Consider the following 25,392-nt stretch of genomic DNA (forward strand, 5'->3'; position numbering starts at 1 on the left):
TATTTCAACTGTTTACAGCATGAGGTGCAATCTAATTAATTAAACCAAAAACAAAGGGCATAAACAGCATAACCTCATGATGCATGAATCATGAGGCATTCCCAGCATGCTACCTAAATCACTCTTTTGGTGTAAACCTAGTCAGATGGAGCAAGAAAACCAGATGGCACAGGAAACCTCTCTCTATGCAAAGAAAGAGCAGATGAGGAGCGTGCAAAGACCTAAGGCCTTTCCGGAATTAGCAGGACACAGTTGGGGCAACCAGTGCCAAGAGCAGAAGAGAACTGGAAAGTGGCAGGCTGCTGAGAAGTTAAGTACTGGTTCAAGGTTAGAGGTTTTGTTTTTGCATATGAATGTTTTTTCCCAAAAGAACTTCACCCTCTTCATTTTGGTGGTTCCACTGTCCTATTCTCTTAGCTCATGAGACCCCTTGGTTGCTTCACTTATCTCCCTCCTGAACTTGGACCTCCTAGTCAGCCATTTCAACCGTGACCTCTCTGGCCACAGCAATGCCTACATGGATTTGACCTTCTGTCATTGCAATCCCTAACCTGGCTCCTTCTTATTGTCTACTTTTTCTCCTGCTGGGTTGGAAAGCACTGATGACTGTGAGTCTACGGTGAACTCCCTCACTGCTGATTACTGATGCTTTTATTCATCCCTTGAATATCATATGAGCACCACCAGCTGCTCTAAACCTTTCCCCACGCTGCAGTGTCTGACATACTGCTCTTTCCCTGACTTTTCATCTGCTACATTACATAATGAATTCAATCTATATTAACCAACTCCTCTTGCTTCTATTTCATCCCAAAGCTACATCCTCAGTCATGTCCTCAGCACAAACTCTAATTCTCACTGGGACTGCACCTATGCACTACTTTCTCAGAGAAGGAGGAATTCCTCTCGTCTAAGCTAACCTTCCCTCTGTGCTTCTGATCCCATTACCTCCTGTCTACCCTGGGGTCTTGTTCCACCAACCATTCCTTCTTTCCTGCCTATATTCTTTTCTAGCTTCTTCACACCAAGACCACTACCACAAACAAAACCATGACATGGTACTGAATTCTATAGACTCTAATTATCCCTCAAATCTGTCCTTCTCTCCTCCCTTCTACCTTCAAGACCTCAAAAATAAATTTTTAGACCTTTCTTCCTCTCCTCACTATCCAGGCATCTATAAATTCTTGAAATCTGGCTTTATTTCCCCATTTATTGAAAATCACTCTCTTCCAAGTCACTGGTGATCTGACGACGACCAAATACACACCCCCTTCACTCTAGGCTCTCTCCCCTTTGTCTAATCAGGACAGAAACTGTCCTTACTTCCCAAGACGCTCCTCTGCTTCACCAATCCCACTTCTCCCAACTGCCTTTTAAAGAAGTCGTCATCAAAACTCACATCTTATTCTTAGCCTTCTTCTAAGATCTCATTATTAATTACAGCTTCACTCAATCATGTCTATGCAGATAATTCTCAAACCCAGAAGTAGTAAGAGTATAGGGTGGAGATTTATGTGCATAAATGTGATGAGTAAAGCTGTATAACCACCACTCAAATCAATAATTTACCATCACCCAAGACAGTTCCCTCTTGCCACTGGTCAATTCTCCCTCCTCCCCATAAACAGTAAAGAGACCACCACCTTCCAATTTCTATTACTATATATTTGTGTTGCCTCTTCTAGAGCTTGATGTAAAGGTAACCAACTGTACGGATATGCTCTTTTGCATCTAGCTTCTTCCACTCAGCACCATGTGTGTAAACTTTATTCACACTGGTGCATGTGGAAAGTAGTTCATTCCTTTCTACTGCTGCGCTGTCTGTCTTCCTTTCTATTGCTTTACCACAATTTGTTTGGGATACATTCTCCTGCTGCTGGACATTTGGGTTGTTCCCACTTGAGAAAAAGTAGCTATGATAATTCTTGTACAAGTTATTTTACAGACATTTGTTTTCATTTTCCTTGGGCAAATACTTAGGAATGGAATTGCTGGGTAAGAGGTAGACGTACATTTAACTCGATAAGAAACTGAAAAACGGTTCTCTCAAGAACATGGTTGTACCATGTTACACTCCCACCAGCAGTATATGCGAATACTCGTTGCTTCAAATCCTTATTGGCATTTAGTAGTATTATCAGCCTTTTAAATTTTAACCGTTCTAGTTGACATGTAATTTTATCTCATTATAGTCTTTAATTTCTCTGATGACTAATAAGGTTGAATGATTTTTCATGTGCTTATTATTTGACCATTCATATATCTTCTTTTGTAAAGTGTCTGGTTCCAGTCTTTTGCCAATTGTTAAACTGGGTGGTTGGTTTTTTTTTTTTTACTGTTGAATTTAACTTCTCTTTTGAATGGGGTTTGCTTTCATATCTTCAATGGCCAAAAGGTCACATCAAACTAAATGTCCTGGTGTTATCTCCAACAGCACCTTTAAAGTCTAATTTGTAATTTTTTAGTTGGGAACCAGACCTCTCTATTGCTGTCAACCACATCACAGATATTCTTCAATTGTGTTTGCTTTAAATCCTAACTCTTGAGGTTCTCCTCTTGACAGCCAGTCAATAAGAACTCTCGAGAAGTGGTAAATTATTAACATATAGGCTCTGGGATTGCAAGGGTCAAATCCAGACCCCACCACTTACTGGCTGTGTGACTTTGGACTGTGAGTCTTTCAGTGCCTAACTTCCAAGGTTTTTGTGATATTTAAATACATAAATCATATAAAGTACTTTAAATAGTACCCAACAAAAAGGGAGTACTCAATAAATACTACTTGTTATTTTCAGAATCAGAAACGCCTTTTACTTAAAATCTTATCTCATGATTCCAACAAATAACATTTTATTTTCTTTTATTTTTTAAAGTTTATTTATTTGTTTTATTTATTAAAGTTTATTTATTTATTTAGAGAGAGATATAGACAGTGCAAGTGGGGAGGGGCAGAGAGAGAATCCCAAACAGGCTCCATGCTGCTAGCACAGGGCCCAACATAGGGCTCAAACCCACAAAACCGTGAGATCATGACCTGAGCCAAAACCAAGAGTGAGATGCTTAACCGAATGAGCAACCAGGTGCCCCCCAACAAATAACATTTTAATCTAAGCATTTAGCCTCTGACCTCTAGACAATTAAAACAGTCTATTAAATGGTCTCTTTCCTTCTCCTCTAATTCAGACCATGCATCCTTGCTGGATTTATCTTCCTTAAAAAAGTCCTTACACACATCACCACCTTTTGGTTCTCAGATGCCCACTCCAAGAAATAATCTGAACCCTTTATCCGAACACTCAAGGTCTCTCACAACTGGTCTTTACATACACCTCTCAAAGATATACCTCCTACATATAGGACTATGGAAAGAATTCAAAAAGTATTCAAAAGATTATGCCTACAATAGAAAAAGTCAGCAGCAGCAATAAACATATTTTACTTAGGAAAAAGGAGGTAAATCTAATCAGCTAAGAGAAGTGAAAGTGGTTGCCTCTGATGAAGGGAAATGGGGGTGGGGTGGAGGATGGGGAACTTATCTTGTTTCTAACAAATGCTGCAGAATTATTTGACTTCTTACAGGGTACATTTTTAACTTTTTAAAAAATAAAATTTGGAAGAGAAAAATACAGACCAAGAGAGATGAAAAACAAAAACAAAAACAAAGGAAGACTTGTTTATCAACTGAAGTGGACAGCATAATGTGTCGGTTACTAAGGGTAATCCATAGACTTACGAAAGGAATAGTTGGGCACATCCATTTACCTAGTGCAGATACCCTATTTGTAGATAGAAGAGTATGGATTTTATCCAAAAAGCAATGGGAAGTGAAGGTAACTGAACACAGAGGTAATATAATAAGAACAGTATCTAGGGAAGATTAAACAGGAATTATATCAGAAATGCACTTGACTGGAAAAGAAATAGGGAGCGGTAAAACATGAGGTCTTCATAACTGAGACACGAGGTGATGAAAGCCCAGATTAGGGTGATGACTGTGGAAACAGAAGGATTTAATTTCAAGTCACTTTTTCAAGAACACAGGGTATGATTTGCTGGCCAACTAAATACGAAACTAAGGTAATTAAAAAAAAAAAAAAAAAAAAAGGGAACACAACACCCTCTAACATAAAGTATGCACTAAAGGAATACTTATAAAGTGTAAAGAGTATGTCCAAGGTTGTAAACATTAAAGATAAACTTTCATGTATAGTTCTTAATATATAGTTTCATACTACTTATGTGGTTTTTTTTTCATCTAAGCCTCCAATTGATTTAAGACATTTCTGGCTCAGAATTCACTTAAAATCTTATACATATTTGGGGAGCCTGAGTGGCAAGTCGGTTAAGCATCTGACTCTTGATTTCGGTTCAGGTCATGGTCTTACTAAAGTTTCATGAGATTGAGCCCATGTCGGGCTCTGCACTGACAGGGTGGAGCCTGCATGGGATTCTCTCTCTCCCTCTTTCTCTGCCTCTCCCCCTGCTCGCATGTGCATGCTCTCTCTCTCTTTCAAAATAAGTAAACATTAAAAACAATCTTATACCTATTTTTCACTACTTGATTAACGTTCCATGAACTGCATTTTTCACTTGTGTTTTCCTTCCTCACGGGCTTCATGTCCGAAACTGGCTGTCAGTCTCTTCTTTGCTTGCACCTACCTGAAGCTACAGTTTACTCTGTCTTTTTGTCCCCATTTACCCTAGATATTTTATATTAAAAATAAACTATACACATTGAACAATCCCAAAATTACATTTCAATTTCTATAAAAACAATGTGATCCAAACCTTTACCATCAAAAGTCTTGGCAAGAAAGAACAATTCAGAATATTCCCTTTTCACAGAAATGACATCTGACGTGTAATAGCCATTTCTAGTTGACTCATAAAACTACACCTTCAAGCTTTAAAACTATTCCATTGGGTAAAGACTTAACCTCTTGACCCCACTGCTCTTCTCAACTACTTCCTCATTTCTAGTCTCCCTTTTTGAAGGAGAAATCTTTCTAACAGCCATCTCTTCTGGTTTCTCCATTTTTCTTCTATTTGCTGTTAAAGCCCTGCAATGTAGCTTTTGACCCACCCACTCCACCAAAACTGCTCTTACCAACTGCCAGATACAATGGTCAACTATCATTCTTCACCTTTCTTGATCTGACATAGACAGTCATTCACACCACCCTCCTGAGAACACTTCCTTCACTTCCTGGTTCCTTGGTAACCAGGACACTGCATTCTCTTGTCTCTTTTGCTGGCTCCTCCTATTTTCCCAGTCTTTAAATGTTTGAGGGCCTTAGGAATATGACATGGGTCGTTTCTCCAATCATAGTCACTATTTAGGTGGTCTCTACCTAGCAAGAAATCCTACTGATTCTTCTTGCAAAACATACCGTGGATCTGACCCATAGCACTACGTGTATTGCCACTACCCTGCTGAGCCATCGTCATCTCTCGCTTGGACTACTGGAACAGCCTGGTCTGTTTCTACTCTCGCTCACTACAATCCATTCCGAGCACAACAGCCAGAGTGGTGCTTTTAAAATGTCAAATTAGGAGCGCCTGGATGGCTCAGTTGGTTAAGTGTCCAACTTCAGCTCAGGTCATGATCTTGCGATTTGTCACTTCAAGCCCCACAATGGGCTCTGCACTGGCAGTGCAGAGCCTGTGTGGGATTCTGGCTCTCTCCTTTCTCTCTGCACCTCCCCCTCTCACATTTTTTTCTCTCAAGATAAATAAACTTGAAAAAAAAAAGTAAAATTAGATGCAATCACTTCTTTGCTCAATCCCCTCTAATGGTTCCCTAATTCTTTCAAGGTTAAGAGCCAAAGTCCTTATAATGGCCTACAAAGCCCCTATAGTGCACCACTCCTGCTTCCCATTTGCCCTTCTGATCTCATCTCCTACTACTATTCTTCCTCCCTGCTCACTCTTACTCTTCTCTCTTGCTTGCCTATCTCTAGCCAGACAGGCCTCCCCACTATTCCTTGAATATACCAAGCACACTGCTGCCTCAGGACCCTTGCATTTGGTCTCTGCTCTCCCTGGAACACACTCTTTCCCCATATCTACCTGACTGTAGTTTCTGGTCTCTGCTCAAATGTCAGTGTGGCCTTCCCTGATCACTCTATTTAACACTGCAATCAACTTCCCTACTCCCCAACGCCCCTTCCTTGTTTTCCTTGTTTTACTATTTCCATAACACTTACCACCATCTAATATGCTATACATTCTACTTAATTTATCTCTCCCCACACTAGAATGTAAAGTTCATAAGAGGGATTTTTGTCTGTTTTCTTCATTGTGGTATTCCTACCAGGTAGAACAGTATGTAACACACGGTTGGTTTTTGGTGAAGATTTCTTGAAAGACTGACTAAACTGAATAGATGAGCCAATATAAGACAGAGTAAGACAGAAATAAAAAGGAAAAGAACAGAAGACAGAAAAAAGGAAAAGAACAAGAAGAGAAGGAATGGAAGAAACTTGTCTTCCTTTTAAAATAGCTAAACTTAAAGATAATTTTGACAGGATTGGATATTTCTGCTTTCATTCAAGATGGAGGAACAAGGACTGGATGTACCGAGACAATCCCCACAACAAATAAAAGACAAAGATATATGAGACACTGGTTTATAGCACACTAAACATCAGGCAAAGAAGAGTGATCCCTGAGGGGCAGAAAATAAGTGAGGTGAGACCTACGAATACCCTCAACTATGGCTTAAAAGAGGGTCTAGGCCACAGGGTAGGGAGGAGAACCTGAGGCAGCACCCAGCAGAGTCCCTGAGCAAGGAGACAGACCTGAGAGTCTCAGGAGAACGAGGTGAATGGAGGTAACCAAACACAGAGTACCAAAGAAGAGAGTACACACACTGAGGAGCCCACAGCTTTGATCTGTGAGCATCCTGGAGAGAAGACATGGCACATGCATGTGAGAAAACTACCAAAACCCAGAAAAAGAACCATCTGTGAGGATTAGAGAGAACAGTGTCTGGTACCAGGAATGCTGCCTATTCCTACTGACCAGGCTAAAAAAAACACCCCAAGTCCATGGGACATCGGATAGAGGACTCCAAAGTGGGAAATAACAATGCCTAGAGTGAGCACTGCTCCAATCATAAAAGGAAGATTCAGATGACATAAATTATTTCCTAGTAACTTAACTGTGTCCCAGATCAAAGCTAAAGAAGAGGGATAGGAATACAAAGACATATGGCAACCAGTAAGGTAAAAGTGACAATGTCTGACATAATCAAAGACTACCAGGCAGGTAAAGAACTGGGAAAATCTGATCAAAACTGGGAAGAAACATTAACCATTCACAACAGATTCAGCACTGACAGAGACAGGAGAATTAGAAGACATGGACATTACAAGTTACTAAAACTATACTCCAGATGTTAAAAAAAGACAACTAAAGACATGGTAGATCTAAAAAAGAAAAAAAACACAAGGCCTTAGTCAAGCTTACAGAGCAGGAAACTGCCACGTGTGAGATGAAAAATACACTGGATGAGAGTGACGGCAAATTAGACATCGTGGAAGATTCGATGACTTCAAGACCCGGAAAGAGCAACTATCCAAAATGAAACAAAGAAATTTTTTTTACAAAGCCTTTACAAAGGAATTTACAAAACAAAGGCAAACAAAGGAATTTTTTTAAAAACAGAAAAAACATCATCAGTGAGCTGTAGCCTACAGCTGTAGGCTGTATACAGCCTAACAGATGTATAATTGGAGTCTCTAAAGAGAAGGAAACAGAGGTGGCTCAGAAAAACTGGTCAAGAATGTAATGACTGAAACTTTTCTGAATTTGGTGAAAGCTGTACATTCACAGATCCAGGAAGTTCAATGAACAGAAGCATGAAGAAAACCACACAAAGGCATATCACAACCAAATTGTTGAAACCTGTAATGAACAGAAAAAACTGGAAAAGCAGCCAGAGAACAGAGGCACATCACACACAGAGGAATAAAGAAAAAGACACAGCAGGTTTCTTGTCAGAAATGATGCACATGAGAACACAGTGGAGCAACATCTTTCAAGTACTGAAAGAGAAAAACCCAAGCTAGAAATATATACCCAATACAAATATCTTGCAAAAACAGACAAAGACTTTAGACATACAAAAACAAAGATTTCATCAGCAACAGACCTGCATTACAAGAAATGCCAAAGAAAATCCTTCCAACAGAAGACAAATGACACCAGATCAAGGTATGTATCTACACAAAGAATTGAAAATGAAAATGTGCATCTCTATAGAGGGATGTAGCAATGATGAGTCCACTAGGAAATATGTGAGATTCAAAAAAAATTTTTTTAAATCTTTATTCATTTTTGAGAGAGACAGACAGAGCGTGAGCAGGGGAGAAACAGAGAGAGAAGGAGACACAGAATTCGAAGCAGGCTCCAGGCTCTGAGCTGTCAGCACAGAGCCCGACACGGGGCTCGAACCCACAAACTGCAAGATCATGACCTGAGCCAAAGCTGGACGCTAAACCGACTGAGCCACCCAGGCGCCCCGGAAATATGTAAGATTTTAAAAGACAATACCGAAATCTCTTTAAAACATAACTGACTTTTTAAACAAAAGTAACAACACTGTATTTTGTGTTTTATAAAATAAGGGATAAATAAAATGTCTGAGAAGAACATAAGGCCAGGAGATAGAAAATAAAAGTACAGTACATTAAGGCTCATACCATATGTGAGGTGGCAAGTCATTACTTGAAGGTAGACTGTAAGTTAAAGACTTGTACGTAAATGTTCAGAGCAATTCATGTTTAACAGCCAAAACCAGAAACCAACCCACGTGTCTATTAACTCATGAATGGATACACTGGGATATATTTATACAATAGAAAGCTATTTCTAAACTACTTAGCAATAAAAAGAAATGATATGTTGATATACACAACAAAGTGGATGAATCTTAAAATAATTACACTGAGCGAAAGATGCCAGACAAAAAAGCGTATACTGATTGGCCACATTTATATAAAACTCAAGGAAGACAGAAACTAACATACAGTGACACAAAACAGATCAGCAGTTGCTTGGTGGTGAGGTGGGCCAAGAGAAATTATAGAGGGGCACAAAGGAACTTAGGGAATTACAGGTATCTTGGCTGTGGTGATGTGTGTGTGTGTGTGTGTGTGTGTGTGTGTGTGTGTGTGTGTGTATGTTATGTGCGTGAAAACTTATTAAATTGTACATGTTAAATATATGCAATTTATTGTAGGTAAATAATTCCTCACAAAGGCTGTTTAAAAACCATTTTGGATTTAAATGGGCAGGTCAGGGGCGCCTGGGTGGCTCGGTCAGTTAAGCATCTGACTTAGGCTCAGGTCATGATCTCATGGTTTGTGGGTTCAAGTCCCACATAGGGCTCTGTGCTGACAGCTCAGAGCCTGGAGTCTGCTTCGGATTCTGTGCCTCCTTCTATCTCTGTTCCTCCCCCGCTTGCACTCAGTCTCTCAAAACTAAATAAACACTAAAAAAAATATTTGTAATTTTTCAAGGGTTAGAATGGATCATAAAACACAATTAATCAAATACTCTCTTAACAGAGATAAAGCAACCAAGTCCCAGAGAGGTGTAGTGACTGGCCCAGGGTCTTAGAGCTACAGTTGGGAGCTTTCTAAACCGTATGATCCACAACAGCAGGAACCATGTTATTTAGGTCACCACTATATCCTCTATACCTAAAACAATGCTGGGACGCAGTAGGAACTCAGTAAGTATTTGTTGACTAATTTTGCCCCTGGAAGGAAAGGTAAAAAATGAAGATAAAAGGAAACATAAAAGGAAAGAAAATCCCCCTTGCAATATGAATCCAAGTTTCCTCTTGTCTGTGATTCTCCCTTCTCTCTCATGCAGATGACAAAATTAAGCAACAGCTTTAAAACAATAAACATCATGAATAAAAGAGAATAAGTTATATTCCATATCTTTGTCATACTGAATATTTTATTGTATTCTAATCCTTAAAAGGTTCTAGTTATCAACTCTTAAACGAGCAGGAAAATTAACAGAAAATACTACATTCGTGAAGATTAGTGACATATTCAAATTAAGAACAAATTTAAAGAACAGTGAAGTGCTTACCAAAAATCTCTCCATTTTTGGCATATTCTGTCACAAGGTACAACATATTTTTGGTCTCCATTACCTATTGATAAATAATTCCATATTAGTCTGACAGGAAAGGATTTTAATTCTATTCTAATTCAACATTCTATGGAGTTACTAAATAAAACTACTAGTAAGAGTACCCAAGTTACGAATAATTCAGGAGGTGGCAAAGTTTACATGACTAACGGTATCTTTATGCTAACTCTTCTGTGAAAAATCTAGGTTCTTTCTTTTCCAGGTTTGGCCCATGGATCAGAGGAAGCGGCACTGCCCAGGCACCTGTTAGAAATGCAGCATCTCAGGCCCCACCCCAGACCTACTGACACAGAATTCCCATTTTAACAAATTTTTTAAACAGAAAATGTGATTGTTACACACGTTCAAGTTTAAGAAATATTAATATAGATAGAAGGAGCTTTGAAGATCAATTTTTTATCACCTCACAGACTTTTCTAGCCTTGTGCTATCTGGTAGACTCTGATTGAGGAATAATAAAATAGAGCTCAGTTTATCTGGCCTATATCCTAAATAATCTGGCACAATAGGATGTTTCTCCTACTGTAGCGCCATACTGTTATAAACTACTGTTATTTTAAAAACAATGTTCAAAAGTTTCTTCATAACTTCACTGCTGTACAGTTTTATTTAAATTAGTTTTTCTAGGTTGGAAAAGGAAGCGTGTCAGTGTCATTGACTTGCTATTTCAAACTATAATGAGCCAAAAGGAAATGAATTGATAAGTTCAAAATGAGTGAATTTTAGATTTTCTGTAACACTATCTTTTAATGTACTGGCACAAGCTAACAGTGAAAATTTAACTGCCATCTACTCAAAGGCTGAAGACTAATTTTGCTCTAACATGTAGGTTTAGGACTATTCCCAATCAGGCCAGAAAAGAGCTATCTACAATTTGCATCTAAATAAGCCAAATAGTAAGTCAATTTAACTGATTATTTAGCTCAAATAAAGATGGAATTGTGTGAAACTTGGTAGTTGTAGCCTCAGTTTAGCTTATGGTTCATCAGACTTCTAAGGCTGTGATTAGTTTCTTATAAGTATTCTCTTTAGGAATTAAAAAAAAAAAAAAAAAATTAAAGGGAGAAATACTGTGATGTAAATATGACCTAAGGCGCCATGTGCAGTTTTAGAACTTTGGGAATTGTTTTGAGTGGCACATCATAGTCTGTCATTCTAATGGTAACACTAATGGTCTCCACGTCTCCACACCTTTTTAATTGCAAATCTCTATCAATAACCAATTGTCTAGCCAGACACATATGTACATAGGCACGTACATGTAAATATATACACGTACCTGCGTATGTTTATATGAACATAAAGAGACACAAATTACATACTTGTGCTGTATAATTGTATAAACACATTATATACATGATCAAGTGCACACAAGAAGATAAATACAAAAAATACACATAGTTAGACGTTCTGGTATTTTCTTATGCCCCAGGGACACTTGTGCTAACCCATGTGAGTATACACAGTGGTGGGCCAGTATTAGCTCTCTGTAAGGGGGAAAATAAAATGGCCCTGACTTGTGAACAGCTTCCTGTGGTATAAATACTCCCACCATTGCCAATTTTGGGCTACTAACATGATATTAATTGACTCACAAAACTTCTGAAAATGTTATAGATATCACAAGCCAGTACAGGCTGAGGACAGCAATACCACTGGGTGCACACATCACACCAGGGAGACACAAGTCATAGGCTAGCATAGTGTAACATTTTAGCTTAAAAATAGTTTTCCAATATAAAAATTCTACATATTAACAAATAGAAATGTTAAAAAAATGTTTTGTATTACATTGTCATTCTTCAACATGAATTACTCTTTAAAAATCGGAGAAAATCTTCCTTTTAAAAAACACAGCTTATACTTTAAATGGGTATAGTTATCTTACAAAATTATATCTCAATAAAGTTGATTTTTTAAAAAAAAATGGCTCATTTACTTTATCTGACAAAGTAACCCAAACAAAATATACGACTTGGTTCTAAGTATTACCAAGTATGCCACTAGGTAATATGCTATTTTAACCTTTGTATTTCAAAAAACATAAAGTGTTTTTTTTTTTTTTAAATAAGCAAAACTGCCATATCCCCATTAATGGTTCCACCACCAAAAGACAACAGGCTTAAGTATCAGAAAAGCAAAACTACAAACTTTTGAATTAAATACCTTACAGTCTGAGAGACAACTTAAAATTAAGCTACTAGTTTACTTCCTAGTTTTTTATTAAAATACAGAAAATGGGTGTACCCAGCTTAATGAAACCATAGAATCATCTTTTTTTTTAATAGAGTGAAAAAACTCACACAAAAGAGAAAAATGATGTGAAAGAGAGAATGGGTTGTGAGAAGCATGGAGAAGAATAAGGTTAAGTCCTACCTGGTAAAGTTTGATGATATGAGGGTGGTCTAACATCTTCATTATTTGTACTTCTCGGTAGATTTTCTCAAGGTTCACTGCATCCAGCTGAGATTTATCTATTATTTTTATCGCCACCTGCATTCCGGACACAAATAAATACAATTAGTATGTGATGGTTAATATTTTCTAGTTAAGAATCTTTTAAATATAGGACACCTGCCTCACCCGCTCAAGCTCTGTCCTCCCTCCTTTCAAAATAAACAAACATTTATAAAAAAATTTAAAAAAATACAGCACCCCTGACACTTTGCCTGTAGGTTGCTATGACAACAAAAACTAGTTTAAATTCAATGCTCATTCAACAAATGTTTCTTAAACATCTACCACATGTGAGGCACTGCGGTAGATTTTGTTTAGGAGTGTCTTTAGTGTGCCATGACAACCCTGCAAAGTCGCTTTAATAAAATATATTTCTTTTAGTGTAACTGTAATGTTTTACTCTACTTATAAACTGAAGAAATAAAATCTCAGCAGCTTCAACCAGTTATCTCGCTGCAAAGTACCTCTAAACAAATGATCAGCCGAGTAGAAGGCAATTTCTGCTGTATTGAAACAATTTTTCTAGAAAAGTGATAGATTCCAAAGAATGTAGACATAGCTTTGGTTGGGCGGTGGTGGGGGAGCTAAATATAAAGTATTAAAATCAATTTATATGAAAGATACCAACTGGATTCAACTTTAAAAATCGAAGCACAGGGGCGCCTGGGTGGCCCAAGCGGTTAAACATCAGACTCTTAATTTCAGCTCTGGTCATGATCTCTCGGTTTGTGAGTTAGAGCCCCTGCATTGCCACCCCCCTCCCCCATCCTGCTCACAGTGTGGGGCCTGCTTAGGATTCTCTCTCTCCCTGCCCCTCCCCTCCCCACCCTGTGCTCTCTCAAAATAAGTAAACTTAAAAAAAAAAATTGAAGTCCAAAAACTCATCTGTTAGTAATTACACTAGCTTTTCACTTCCTTAAAAGAATCTGATTTTTAAACAATGTAGCCTCTTTCTAGCGTAACTAGATAAGAACTCAAACCACTCCAAGGTTAATAATTTGAAGGAACTGCATTTGAAGGTGAGTAACTAGGTAGTCAGAAATCAAAAATCATGTACTTTTTTCTACGCAACCTAAGAAGAACTAATTTTTTTAAGTAAATAGTAGCTATTTGGTTAGGAAATAAGCCATCCTGATTTAACTAAAATTTTCAGATCAGTGGGAACCACCCAAAACTTGATTATAACAAGTTCTGAACAAACTCTAAAATGCACTTGGAGCACCTGGGTGGCTCAGTCGGTTGAGCATCTGACTTCGGCTCAGGTCGTGATTTCACGGTTTGTGAGTTCGAGTCCTGCGTCGGACTCTGTGTTGACAGCTCAGAGCCTGGAGCCTGCTTTGAATTCGGTGTCTCCCTTTCTCTCTGCCCCTCCCCTGCTCGCTGGTGCGCTCTCTCTCAAAAATAAACATTAAAAATAAATAAATAAATAAATAAATAAAATGTACCTCACATTCTACCAAAATGTATTCTGAACATAACTCAGTTTTATGTTACTTTTCAAGGCAATTATTAATATCAGTTACTGTATGGATATAATAGTTCAATACTCCTAAGGTATCCAAGAAAATAGGACTGAGCTTGTCAATTCACTTAATTCCTTCAAACTCCTGTTTATACAGTTAGTTTTTTCTTCTTTCCTATGGCTGCTTTGTCCTTTGCTCTTGCCTTTTAAAGCTCTACTATAAGGTTTATTTCTTACCCTTCTGGATTTCTAATCTGCTGTGCACAGCTTATTTCCTGATTTGAATTAATTGTAACCCAGAGAAGAACTCAAGCCTCCTAGGGGAAATCAGATTACTAAATATAATGTATCAAATTAAATTTATTGCTGAAGAAGAAAGGGGGCAGGTCCCTCTCTAGACAGTAAAGTGCGTCCATTCTGTGATAATTATTTTATGTTTGATGGTATATTATTTATTTCTACAATCAAAATATTCTAGCAAGTAAAACATGCTAAAATATGCTAGAGAAGGAGACTGATCAATATTGTACTTGATATTAGGGACATTACTGGACCACCTCAAACCTAAATAGATTTAAAGCGACCCCCTCCCTCCTCAATCTTATGATACAGTATTATCAGTTACTTTGGGTAAGTGCTGCCACATAAAAGGATAAGTATGTATTTTAATTTCCCCAATATTATTCCTTAGGAAGGTAATATGAAGTTTCACACATGCTTCTTTTGAGGAAAATGTCTTGTCCTCCAATTTCTAGAGGATGTCTAGATACCTGTACCCACACCAACAAAAAACTTTTATAATGAAATGCGTTAGAACCAGCTAATAAATAGAAAATGAGTATCTTGATTATAATAGCTTTAACATTATGTTAAAGAAAAAATTTAGACACTAAATTCCAATTAAAGCAAGGTATTACCAAGAGATACCTCATACTCTTTTGAAAGCCTGGCCTCCAATAATGAAAAACTGAAAAATATATAAGGTATGTAAATAAACTTTAATAATAATTCATAAATCTCAGGGGGTGCCTGCATGGCTCAATCGGTTAAACATCTGACTTCGGCTCAGGTCATGATCTCACGAATCCTGAGTTCAATCCCCCCATTAGGCTCTGTGCTGACAGCTCAGAGCCTGGAGCCTGCTTTGCATTCTGTCTCCCTCTCTCTCTGCCCCTCTCCTGCTCATGCTCGATCTCTCAAAAATAAACATTCAAAAAATAAAAAAATAATAACAAGTCATAAATCTCATTATTTAACTTTTCTCAACCAAAAAATTCTTAAATGAAAAAATATCATTCTTTCTTCTATTTTGTTTTGTAAGTACATGGACCACATGTCTATACACTTACAGCTTTAACCTGTGATCCCTTGCTTGTAAGGTTGCTATAAGGATTATGAAAACATAAAGCACTAAAGAAAAAGTAGAGCATGTGTCAGCATGCTCCTTTTAATTGTTAGGAGTAGTCTAACTGCTACGACAAGTAGACCGCAAAATGTACAGAGATTCCAATACAACAGAGGCTTATTTCTTGCTCATGTAGCACAACTGGATGGGTGCAGATGCCTCCAAGCAGGTTAAAGGAGGCTTCACCACCCTTAAAGGCCTCCACAGTTACCCCAGGACTGTCTCCATCCCAACCTGGAGACAGAAGGAGAGAGAAGGAGAAAAAAACTTGGGGAGCCCTCACGATAGGTTTTTAAGGGTTGGGCCTGAAGTGGCACACATTATTTTTATTCACTCCATTGGTGAGAACTCAGTCACATAACCGTATCTAAATGCAAAAGAGGCCAGGACAGTCCAGTGATAGGTCGAGGAAGAAGAGGAAACATTGGATTCTTGGTGACTAGCTAGCAGGCTCTGGCATATCCTTCCAGGTAATTTCTTAACAATGGGACTCATTACCAAGTACTTCCCAGATAATAATGATCATGAGTTTCACAACTGTACAGTACTTTTGAATTTCGCAAGATACTTTAACATATTTTATCTCATTTATTTCTCAACTTTGTGAAGTAAATGGAAAAAGCAGTGCACCCATGAGTAGATGAAACTGAGGTTCAAAAGATGTCACGTATCTACAAAGGTCCTAAAGCTCAGTGAATTAATGGGGAAAAAAACACAGGCCTTCTAACTTCAAGTTCAGTCTTTTTACTTTTTTTTTTTAATTAAAAAAACATTTTTTTAACATTCATTTATTTTTTGAGAGACAGAGGAAGATGGAGCATAAGCGGGGGAGGGGCAGAGAAAGAGGGAGTCACAGATTCTGAAGCCGACTCCAGGCTCTGAGCTCAAACTCACAGACTGTGAGATCATGACCTGAGCTGAAGCTGGATGCTTAACCAACTGAGCCACCCAGGTGCCCGGAGTCTTTTTACTCTTTTAAAGAGCCTATTAGACACACATTCACTGAGCACCTGTTGTGTGCCTGGAATAATGCTTAGTATACAAAAATCAAAGAGATGTGATTCCTACCCTCAAGGAATTTAATAGACCTGTGAGAACAAACAGAACATGTTTTGGAAAACAAATTTTATCAACAAAAAAATCTGCACTTGGGGATTTTCCCAATGTGTATAAAAGTTCCAACATACAAAAAGGTTGTGTCCCAACAGCTCATTTTTAAAAAAAAAAAATTTTTTTTTAACGTTTATTTATTTTTGAGACAGAGAGAGACAAAGTGTGAACAGGGGAGGGTCAGAGAGAGAAGGAGACACAGAATCTGAAGCAGACTCCAGGCTCTGAGCTGTCAGCACAGAGCCTGACGCGGGGCTCAAACTCATGAACCACAAGATCATGACCTGAGCCGAAGTCGGACGCTTAACTGGCAGAGGCACCCAGGCACCCCAGCCAACAGCTCATTTTAAAGATAACTAATAACTTAGAATTCTGGGATCTTACTGTCTGCATCCCTTTTCTACTTAGCTCTGAACAAAGTACCAAGGACAAAATCTGCATGGTCACAACAAAATCAAGCAAGGGACTATAAATTGAGGGATTCCTTTTTTGTTGTTATTCAACTAGCCAAATCCTATATATGCATCAATGTATTTTTTAAAAAATAAACCTTGGGGCACGTGGGTGGCTCTGTCAGTTCAGCAACTGACTGCGGCTCAGGTTACAATCTCGACGTTTTTGAGTTCAAGCCCTGCATCGGGCTCTGTGCTGACAGCTCAGAGCCTGGAGCCTGCTTCAGATTCTGTGTGTCCCTCTCTCTCTGCCCCTCCCCTGTTTGCACTCTGTCTCTCTCTCTCAAAAATAAAAAACATTAAAATAAATAAATAAACCTTTAGTGAGTTATAAAGATAGAAAAATTTATATTCCTTCTGCTAGGAGACAAAAGGAAGGTTTCCTATACAATTCTGGAGGGCTTACATATAACACTGAATATTCAACCTCAGAGGTGGAACAACATGATTTAAAAACAATAAAATACCTAATAAGTTATGTAGACTATATCTCAAAAAATACCTCATTTCCTCCTATATTTACAAAAATTAAAAAGTAAACACTCTTGTAAGCTAAGGCTCAATAAGATGGCCACTTTTATACATTGCTGGTATAACCATAAAATAGGTTATAATTTTTCTGAAAGGCAATTTGACGTTTTTTATCAAGAACCTTAAAAATTATCCACCCTGAGGGAGTTCTGGAAAGATGGTGAAGGATCCTGAGCTCACCTTGTCCCACACACATACGAAGGTAACAGCCATATCTGTGCAACTACCTTTGAAAACCACATAAACACTGGCAGAAAAATCAGACAAGGGATTCACAAAATAAAAGGATGTAAAATAGAATATCATAAACATAAAATGTGTGTGTGGGGGGGGCTGGGGTGGGGAAGAGAAAAATGGAGTGCTGTAAGAATGGGCTCAAACTTAAGCAACCATCAACTTAATATACACTGCTATCTGTATAAGATGTTTTTTTATGAATCTAATGGTAACTATAAATCAAAAACCTGTAACAGACAAAAAAATAAAGAGAAAGGAATCCAAGCATAATACTAAAGAAACCACAAGGGAAGAGAGCAAAACAAGAAGGAACAGAGAAGAACTACAATAATAATCGTAAAACAAGTAACAAAATGGCAGTAAGTACCTACCTATTGATAATTATAAATGTAAGTGGGTTATTTCTCCAATCCAAAGACACAGGATGACTAAAAGGATAAAGCAAGACCCATCTATACGCTGCTTACAAAAGACTCACTTCAGACCTAGAGATACATGCAAACTGAAAGGGAAGGGATGGAAAAAACATTTATCATGCAAATGAAAGCAAAAAGAAAGCTGGGGTAGCAATAGTTACATCATACAAAACAGACTTTACAATACAAACTAACAAGACACAAAGAAAGACAGTATATAATCATGAAGGGAACAATCCAAAAATAAGATACAATAATAAGTATTTAAGCACCCAACATGAAAGCACTCAGATACACGAAGCAACTATTAACTGACATAAAGGAAAAAATCAGTAGTAATACGCTAATAGTAAGTAACACATACATCAATGGACAGATCATCCAAACAGAAAATCAACAAGGAAACACTGGCTTTGAATGACACACTAGGCCAAAGGGATCTAACAGATACATTCAGAACATTTCATCCAAAAACAGTGGAATACACAATCTTTTCAATTGCACATGGAACATTCTCCAGAACAGATAACATGTTAGGCCACAAAACAAGTCTCAACAAATTAAAAAAGAATGAAATCATATTATGCATCTTTTCTGACCAGAGGGGTATTAAACTAGAAATCACTCACACACACACACACACACACACACACACACACACACACACCTGAAAAGAACACAAATATATGGAAGCTGAACATGTTACTAAACTGTAAATGGGTCCAACAATTCATCAAACAGGAAATGAAAAAATGCATGGAAACAAATGAAAATGAAAACACGATGGTCCAAAATCTTTCAGATGCAACAAAAGCTATTCTAAGAGGAAGGATTACAGCAATACAGGTCTACCTCAAGAAGCAAGAAAAATCTCAAATAAAAACCTATACTTACACCTAGAGAAGACAGAAAAAGAAGAACAAAACCCAAAGCCAGTAGAAGTGAAAAAATAATATAGAGCAGAAATAAATGAAATAGAGACTACAAAAACTCTATTACATCAAAGTGAAACCAGGAGCCACTTCTTTGAAAAGATCAACAAAACTGACAAACTTTTAGCCAGACTTAAAAAAGGGCTCAAATAAGTAAAATCAGAATTGAAGGAGAAGAAATAACCATCAGAGAAATACAAAGAATTATAAGAGATTATAAAAAGTTTTATGCCAACAAATTAGACAACCTAGAAGAAATGGATAAATTCCTACAAACATATAACCTTTTAAAACTGAATCAAGAAGAAACAGAATATTCAACAGACTGATAACTGGCAATGAAATTCAATCAGTAAATCAACAACAACAACAACAACAACAAAACTCCCCCCCCCCCAAAAAAAAAAGAGTCCAGGACCAGATGGGTTCACAGGTGAATTCTACCAAACATGTAAACAAGAGTTCATAATACCTATTCCTCTCAAACTATTCCAAAAATAGAGAATAGGAAGGAAAACTTCCAAATTCATTGTAAGAGGCCACATTACCCTGATACCAATACCAGATAAAACACACTACAAAAAACAAACAAACCAACATACAAAAACTACAGACCACTATCTCTGATGAACACAGATGCAAAAATATTCAAAATATAAGCAAATCAAATTGAACAATACATTAAAAAAAAAAAATCATTCACCAGGGTACCTGGGTGGCTCAGGTGAGCATCTGACTAGGCTGAGCATCTAACTTCAGTTCAGGTCATGAAATCACGGTTTGTGAGTTTGAGCCCTATATGGGGTTCACTGCTGTCAGGGCAGAGCCTGCTTCGGATCATCTGTTCCCCCACCCCTCCCCGCCCCTCCCCTGCTTGCATTGTCTCTCTCAAAAATAAATAAATATTTTTAAAAAATCATTCAGCATGATTAAGTGGGATATATTCTAAGGATGCAAAGGTGGTTCAATATTTGCAAATCAATCAAGGTGATACATCACATTAACAAGAGAAAAGATAAAAACCATATGATCATCTCAAAAGATGCAAAAAATGCATTTAGCAAAGTACAACTTTCATTCATGACAAAAACTCTCAACAAAATAGGTTTAGAGGGAACTACTTCAATATAACAAAGTCCATATACGACAAATCCACAGCTAACATCATACTCAGTAGTGAAAAACTAGGAGCTTTTCCTCCAAGATCAGGAACAGGACAAGCATGTCCACTCTTAACCGCTTTTAGTCAACATAGTACTGGATATCCTACTCACTGTAATCAGACAAGAAATAAAAGGCATCCAAATTCGTAAGGAAGGAGTAAAACTTTATTTGCAGATGACATACTTGAAATAGAAAACTCTAAAGGCATCACCAAAAAACTACTACAACTGATACATGGATTCAGGAAAGTCACAGGATATATAATTAATATACAGAAATCTACTGAATTTCTATGGCTAATAATGAAATAGCAGAAAGAGAAATTAGGAAAACAATCCCATTTACAATTGTACCAAAAAGAATAAGATACACAGGAATGAACTTAACCATGGAGGTGAAAGACCTGTACTCCAAAAAGTATAAAACAATGATGAAAGAAAAACTGAACACAACAAACAAATGGAAAGATACTCCACGCTTGTAGATGGGAAGAATCAACATTAAGCTGTCTATATTATCCAAAACAATCTATAAATTTAATGCAATCCCTATCAAAATACCAGTAATATTTTTCACAGACCTAGAACAAAAAACACTAGAATTTGTATGGAACCATAGAAGACCCCAAGTAGCCAAAGCAATCTTAAGAGAGAAAACAAAGCTAGAGGTATCACAATCCCAGACTTGAAGATATATCACGAAGCTATAGTAATCAAAATAGTATGGTACTGGCATAAAAACAGACACATACACCAACAGAACAGAACAAGAGCCTAGAAATACACCCAACAACTCTACAACAAAGGAGGCAAGGATATACAACGGTGAAAAGATAATCTTCAACAAATGGTGCTGGGAAAACTGGACAGCTACATGCAAAAAAATGAAACTGGATCACTTTCTAACATCATACACAAAAATAAAACTCAAAATGGATTAAGTCCTAAATGTGAGACCTGAAACCATAAATATCTTAGACGAGAACACAGGGAGTAATTTCTCTGACATCAGCCATAGAAACATTTTTCTAGATAGGTCTCCTTTGGCAGGGGAAACAAAAGCAAAAATAAACTATTAGGACTATACCAAATAAAATGCTTTTGTACAGCAAAGGAAACCATCAACAAAACAAAAAGGCCACCTACTGAATGGGAGAAGATACTTGCAAATGAGGTATCTGATAAGGGGTTAATATCCAAACTATATAAAAACCCCATACAACTCAACACCAAAAAAACAAACCAATTAAAAAGTGGGCAGAGGACCTGAATAGACATTGTTCCAAATACAACATCCAGATGGCCAACAGACAGATGAAAAGATGCTCAACATCAGTCATCATCAGGGAAATGCAAATCAAAATCAAAATGAGTTATTACCTTACACCAGTCAGAAGAGCTAAAATCAAAAAGACAAGAAATAACAAGTGTCGGTGAGGATCTGGAGAAGAAGGGAAACTTCGTGCACTGTTGGTGGGAATATAAACTGGCAAGGCCACTGTGGAAAACAGTATGGAGGTTAGTCAAAAATTAAAAATAGAAACACCATATGATCCAGTAATTCCACTAATGGGCATTTACCCAAAGAAAACAAAAACACTAATTGGAAAAGATACATGTAACCCTATGTTTATTGCAGCATGATTTACAATAGCTGAGATATGGAAGCAATGTAAGTGTCCATCAAAAGATGGCTAAAGAAGATGTAGTATGTGTGTGTATATGTAAAATGGATTATGCAGCCATAAAAAAGGATGAAATTGGGGCACTTGGGTGGCTCAGTGGGTTAAGCATCCAACTCTTGATTTTGGCTCAGTTCTTGATTTCATGGTTCGTGGGATCGAGCCCATGTCCAGCTCTGCGCTGACAGGGCAGAGCTTGCTGGGGATTCTCTCCTTCCTCGTATCTTCCATCATATCTCCAAATACGATACGACTCCACTCATAAGTGGAATCCAAAAAAACCAAAAACAAATGAACAAAAAGCAAAATCAGACCTACAGAGAACAAACTGATAGGTGCCAGAGGGGAAGAGGGTGGGGCATTGGGCAAAATGGGTGAAAGAAAGAGGGAGAAACAGGCTTCCAGCTATGGAATGAATAAAACATGGAAATAAAAGTCACAGTATAAGGAATACAGTTAATGATACCGTATTGATGATGTAACGGGGCAGATGGTAGCTATATGTAGCATAAATGTAGCATAATGTGTAAACGTGTCAAATCACTAAGTTGTACACTTGAAAGTAATGAAGCATTGTGTATCAACTACACTCAAAAAAAAATTAAAATCAAAAGATAAAAGTACACTTATTGTGATGAACGCTGAGTAATGTATGAATTGTTGAATCATTATTAAATGCTACACCTGAAAGTAATAACACCATGTTAATTACACTTAAGAAAAAATCACACACAGCATTTAGCTTAAGAATTCTACTTCTCAGAAATTATTTGAAGGAAATAATCTAAAACGATGATAAAGATTTATTTGTAAATATGTTCAATGAATATTATTTGTAATATAGAAACAAACAGTAAGTGGGAAATAATTATTCAAGTTACAGTAAGCTTATATTATGACTGTTACACAACTATTATTAATAGTTCTTAAAAATATAGAGAAGTGCTTAGACTAAAATTTTAAATTAAAAAGATTAGTATTTAGGGGTGCCTGGGAGGCTCAGTTGGTTAAGTGTCCAACTTCGGCTCAGATCATGATCTCATGGTTAGTGGGCTTGAGCCCCATGTCAGGTTCTGTACTGATAGCTCAGAGCCGAGAGCCTGGTTCAGATTCTGTGTCTCCCTCTCTCTCTCTGTCCCTCCCCAACTCATGCTCTGTCTCTGTCTCTCAAAAATGAACAAAAATGTTTAAAAAAATGTTTAAAAAAAAAAACTGGTATATAAGTGAATTCTCAACAGGAGGTATGTATAAAAAAAGACCAGGGAAAATTAGATACAAATATGACAAAAATGTTACCAGTGTGTGAAAAACATTGGGGATTATTTTATTCTTCTGCTTTATACTTTTTGGAAAATTTTTCTTCAATGAGCATGAATTACTTTTCTAATAGGAAAAACAGAAAAAAATGAAATGATTTTATCACATATGCTAACTTCCCCATCTGTGAACTATCAGTCATTTTATTTTCTAAATTCTGTATAAAATGGGTATTTCATAAAATTTAAACATTAATTAAAAGATTATATATAGAAAAATGTTTCCAACAAAGTAAAAGCAATGTGTATATAAGGAATAACGTGTAAAATATAAATTTGTACAGAAGATAAGCAATTAAATGCAAGAGCAGAAAGGAAACAGTGTTAAGCTGATGGATGAAAGACATTTTTTCACTTTTCAAAATGCAATTTAATGGTAATGTTATCCTGTCTTTCTGATAATTTAACAAAAATTATTTTTCACTTCTCATTAAAGAAATATTCATCTTATCCACTTAAAGAAGCCACACATACAAAAGTAACTTTAGGGGAATTTACAAGGAAGTTACACAATAAGAGCTATTCTTCTAGTAACAAATCAGAAGGGATCAACCTATGTTTACTGTCTCAGGTAACATTTGCCTCAGCACTATTTGCCACTAATATACCAATTGTATACAGTTCTTCTGAAGTACCAAAGAGCATTATTCTTACCATATAAATCTTTGAAATTAAACATTAAATGCACTTTACAAGCTTATATATCAAATCATGGGTGGAATCAGAACATTTGGCTGACAAGTCAACATGACTGAGTGGTCCCACAGTGAAAGGGTTTCTGAAAGCAGTAAAAGTCAGTAGTAAAACATGGAGTTCTCTACCTTTTAAGTTTAAATAAATTAGACTTTTTTCCAACTTAAAATTTGACTTTTAAGGTATAAAAATTTATATAATGAAATAAATTCTCATGAAGATTTCATTTGACTTTTCTAATGGTGGGTAAGGAAAACAGATTGGAGAAAAGGTAAATGTCACTACATTTTTAGATCCATAGAAATTGAACCAAGGATTATCAGGACTATAAAAGAAATGATTAAAAATATTCTATCTTAAAAATTATTTAAACAAATCAAAAAAATGACAACTCAATTTTAAAAAATGGGCCAAAGGATAAAAACGCAATTTACAAAAGAAACAACATATCTTATAAAAACCATGTAATTGGGGTGCCTGGGTGGCTCAGTCAGTTATTGTCTGACTTCGGCTCAGGTCATTATCTTAAGGCTCGTTAAGTTGGACCCCCTGTCAGGCTCTGTGCTGACAGCTTTTTCAAGCCTGGAGCCTGCTTTGGATTCTGTGTTTCCCTCTCTCTCTGGTCCTCCCTGCCTGCCCACCTGCTCACTTTCCCTCTCTCTCTCAAAAATAAATAAAACATCAAAAATAAAACCATATAATCAAAGTAAATAAAAAATATTAAATCAGATATGTGAATTCGAATAAAAAATATTATTTTCCCCATCAACTGAGAAAAATGTTAAAAATCAATATTCCTGGCAAATGATTTCTTCCTGGTGAAACTTAACAGGTGCTACTTTTCTAGAGGGTAATTTGGCATCTCATGCCGTAACATAGATGTAAGGACATACTCCTTGACCTAGGAAAGTACATTACCATGGGATTACTCTGAGGGAAAAATCAGAAAAGCACACAGAGATAGATATAGATACAGATATATAAATATACAGGAATGCTTTCTGAAACATTATCTTAGAAAGTGAAACAGCAAGAGAGGGAAATAATCTAAATGTTCAATAATAGGAAATTGATCAAATAAAATACAGTCATATGTAAGGATACTAATTAGCCACGCTTTAGACTTTTTTTTTTTTTTTTAACTTGGGGAAATGGTAAGTCATTAAGTAAAAAAAAAAACTTATGTATAGACAATATCAATTTCATTACTAACATATAAAATACATGTGAACAACTAAGAGGATATGAACCAAATACTAATAGCGGTGATGTCCTGGTCTGGATGGTGGCATTAAAGATGTTTATTTTCTTCTCTTTTCAACAATGTCTACAATGAACATGTGTTCCTTATGTTATTGGG

At 36.9% G+C, this 25,392-nt stretch overlaps 1 protein-coding gene across 3 annotated transcripts in view; it reads right to left on the reverse strand.

Moving 5' to 3' along the window:
* SIK2 (salt inducible kinase 2) overlaps positions 1-25,392 on the reverse strand; it is a 122,536-nt gene that overhangs the window by 90,746 nt on the left and 6,398 nt on the right. For all 3 annotated transcript variants that reach the window (XR_009601930.3, XR_009601931.3, XM_060604660.3), the window contains exons 2-3: positions 12,553-12,669; positions 10,114-10,177 (exon numbers count right to left, since the gene is read on the reverse strand). Coding sequence is in view for 1 of the 3 variants with exons in the window: in XM_060604660.3 (XP_060460643.1) it covers positions 10,114-10,177; positions 12,553-12,669 (181 nt within the window). In the remaining 2 variants the exon portion in view is untranslated. The remainder of the gene's footprint in view (positions 1-10,113; positions 10,178-12,552; positions 12,670-25,392) is intronic.

The sequence above is a fragment of the Panthera onca genome, chromosome D1, assembly GCF_046562875.1.
Source record: "Panthera onca isolate mPanOnc1 chromosome D1, mPanOnc1 haplotype 2, whole genome shotgun sequence".
In the NCBI taxonomy this organism is placed as follows: domain Eukaryota; kingdom Metazoa; phylum Chordata; class Mammalia; order Carnivora; family Felidae; genus Panthera; species Panthera onca.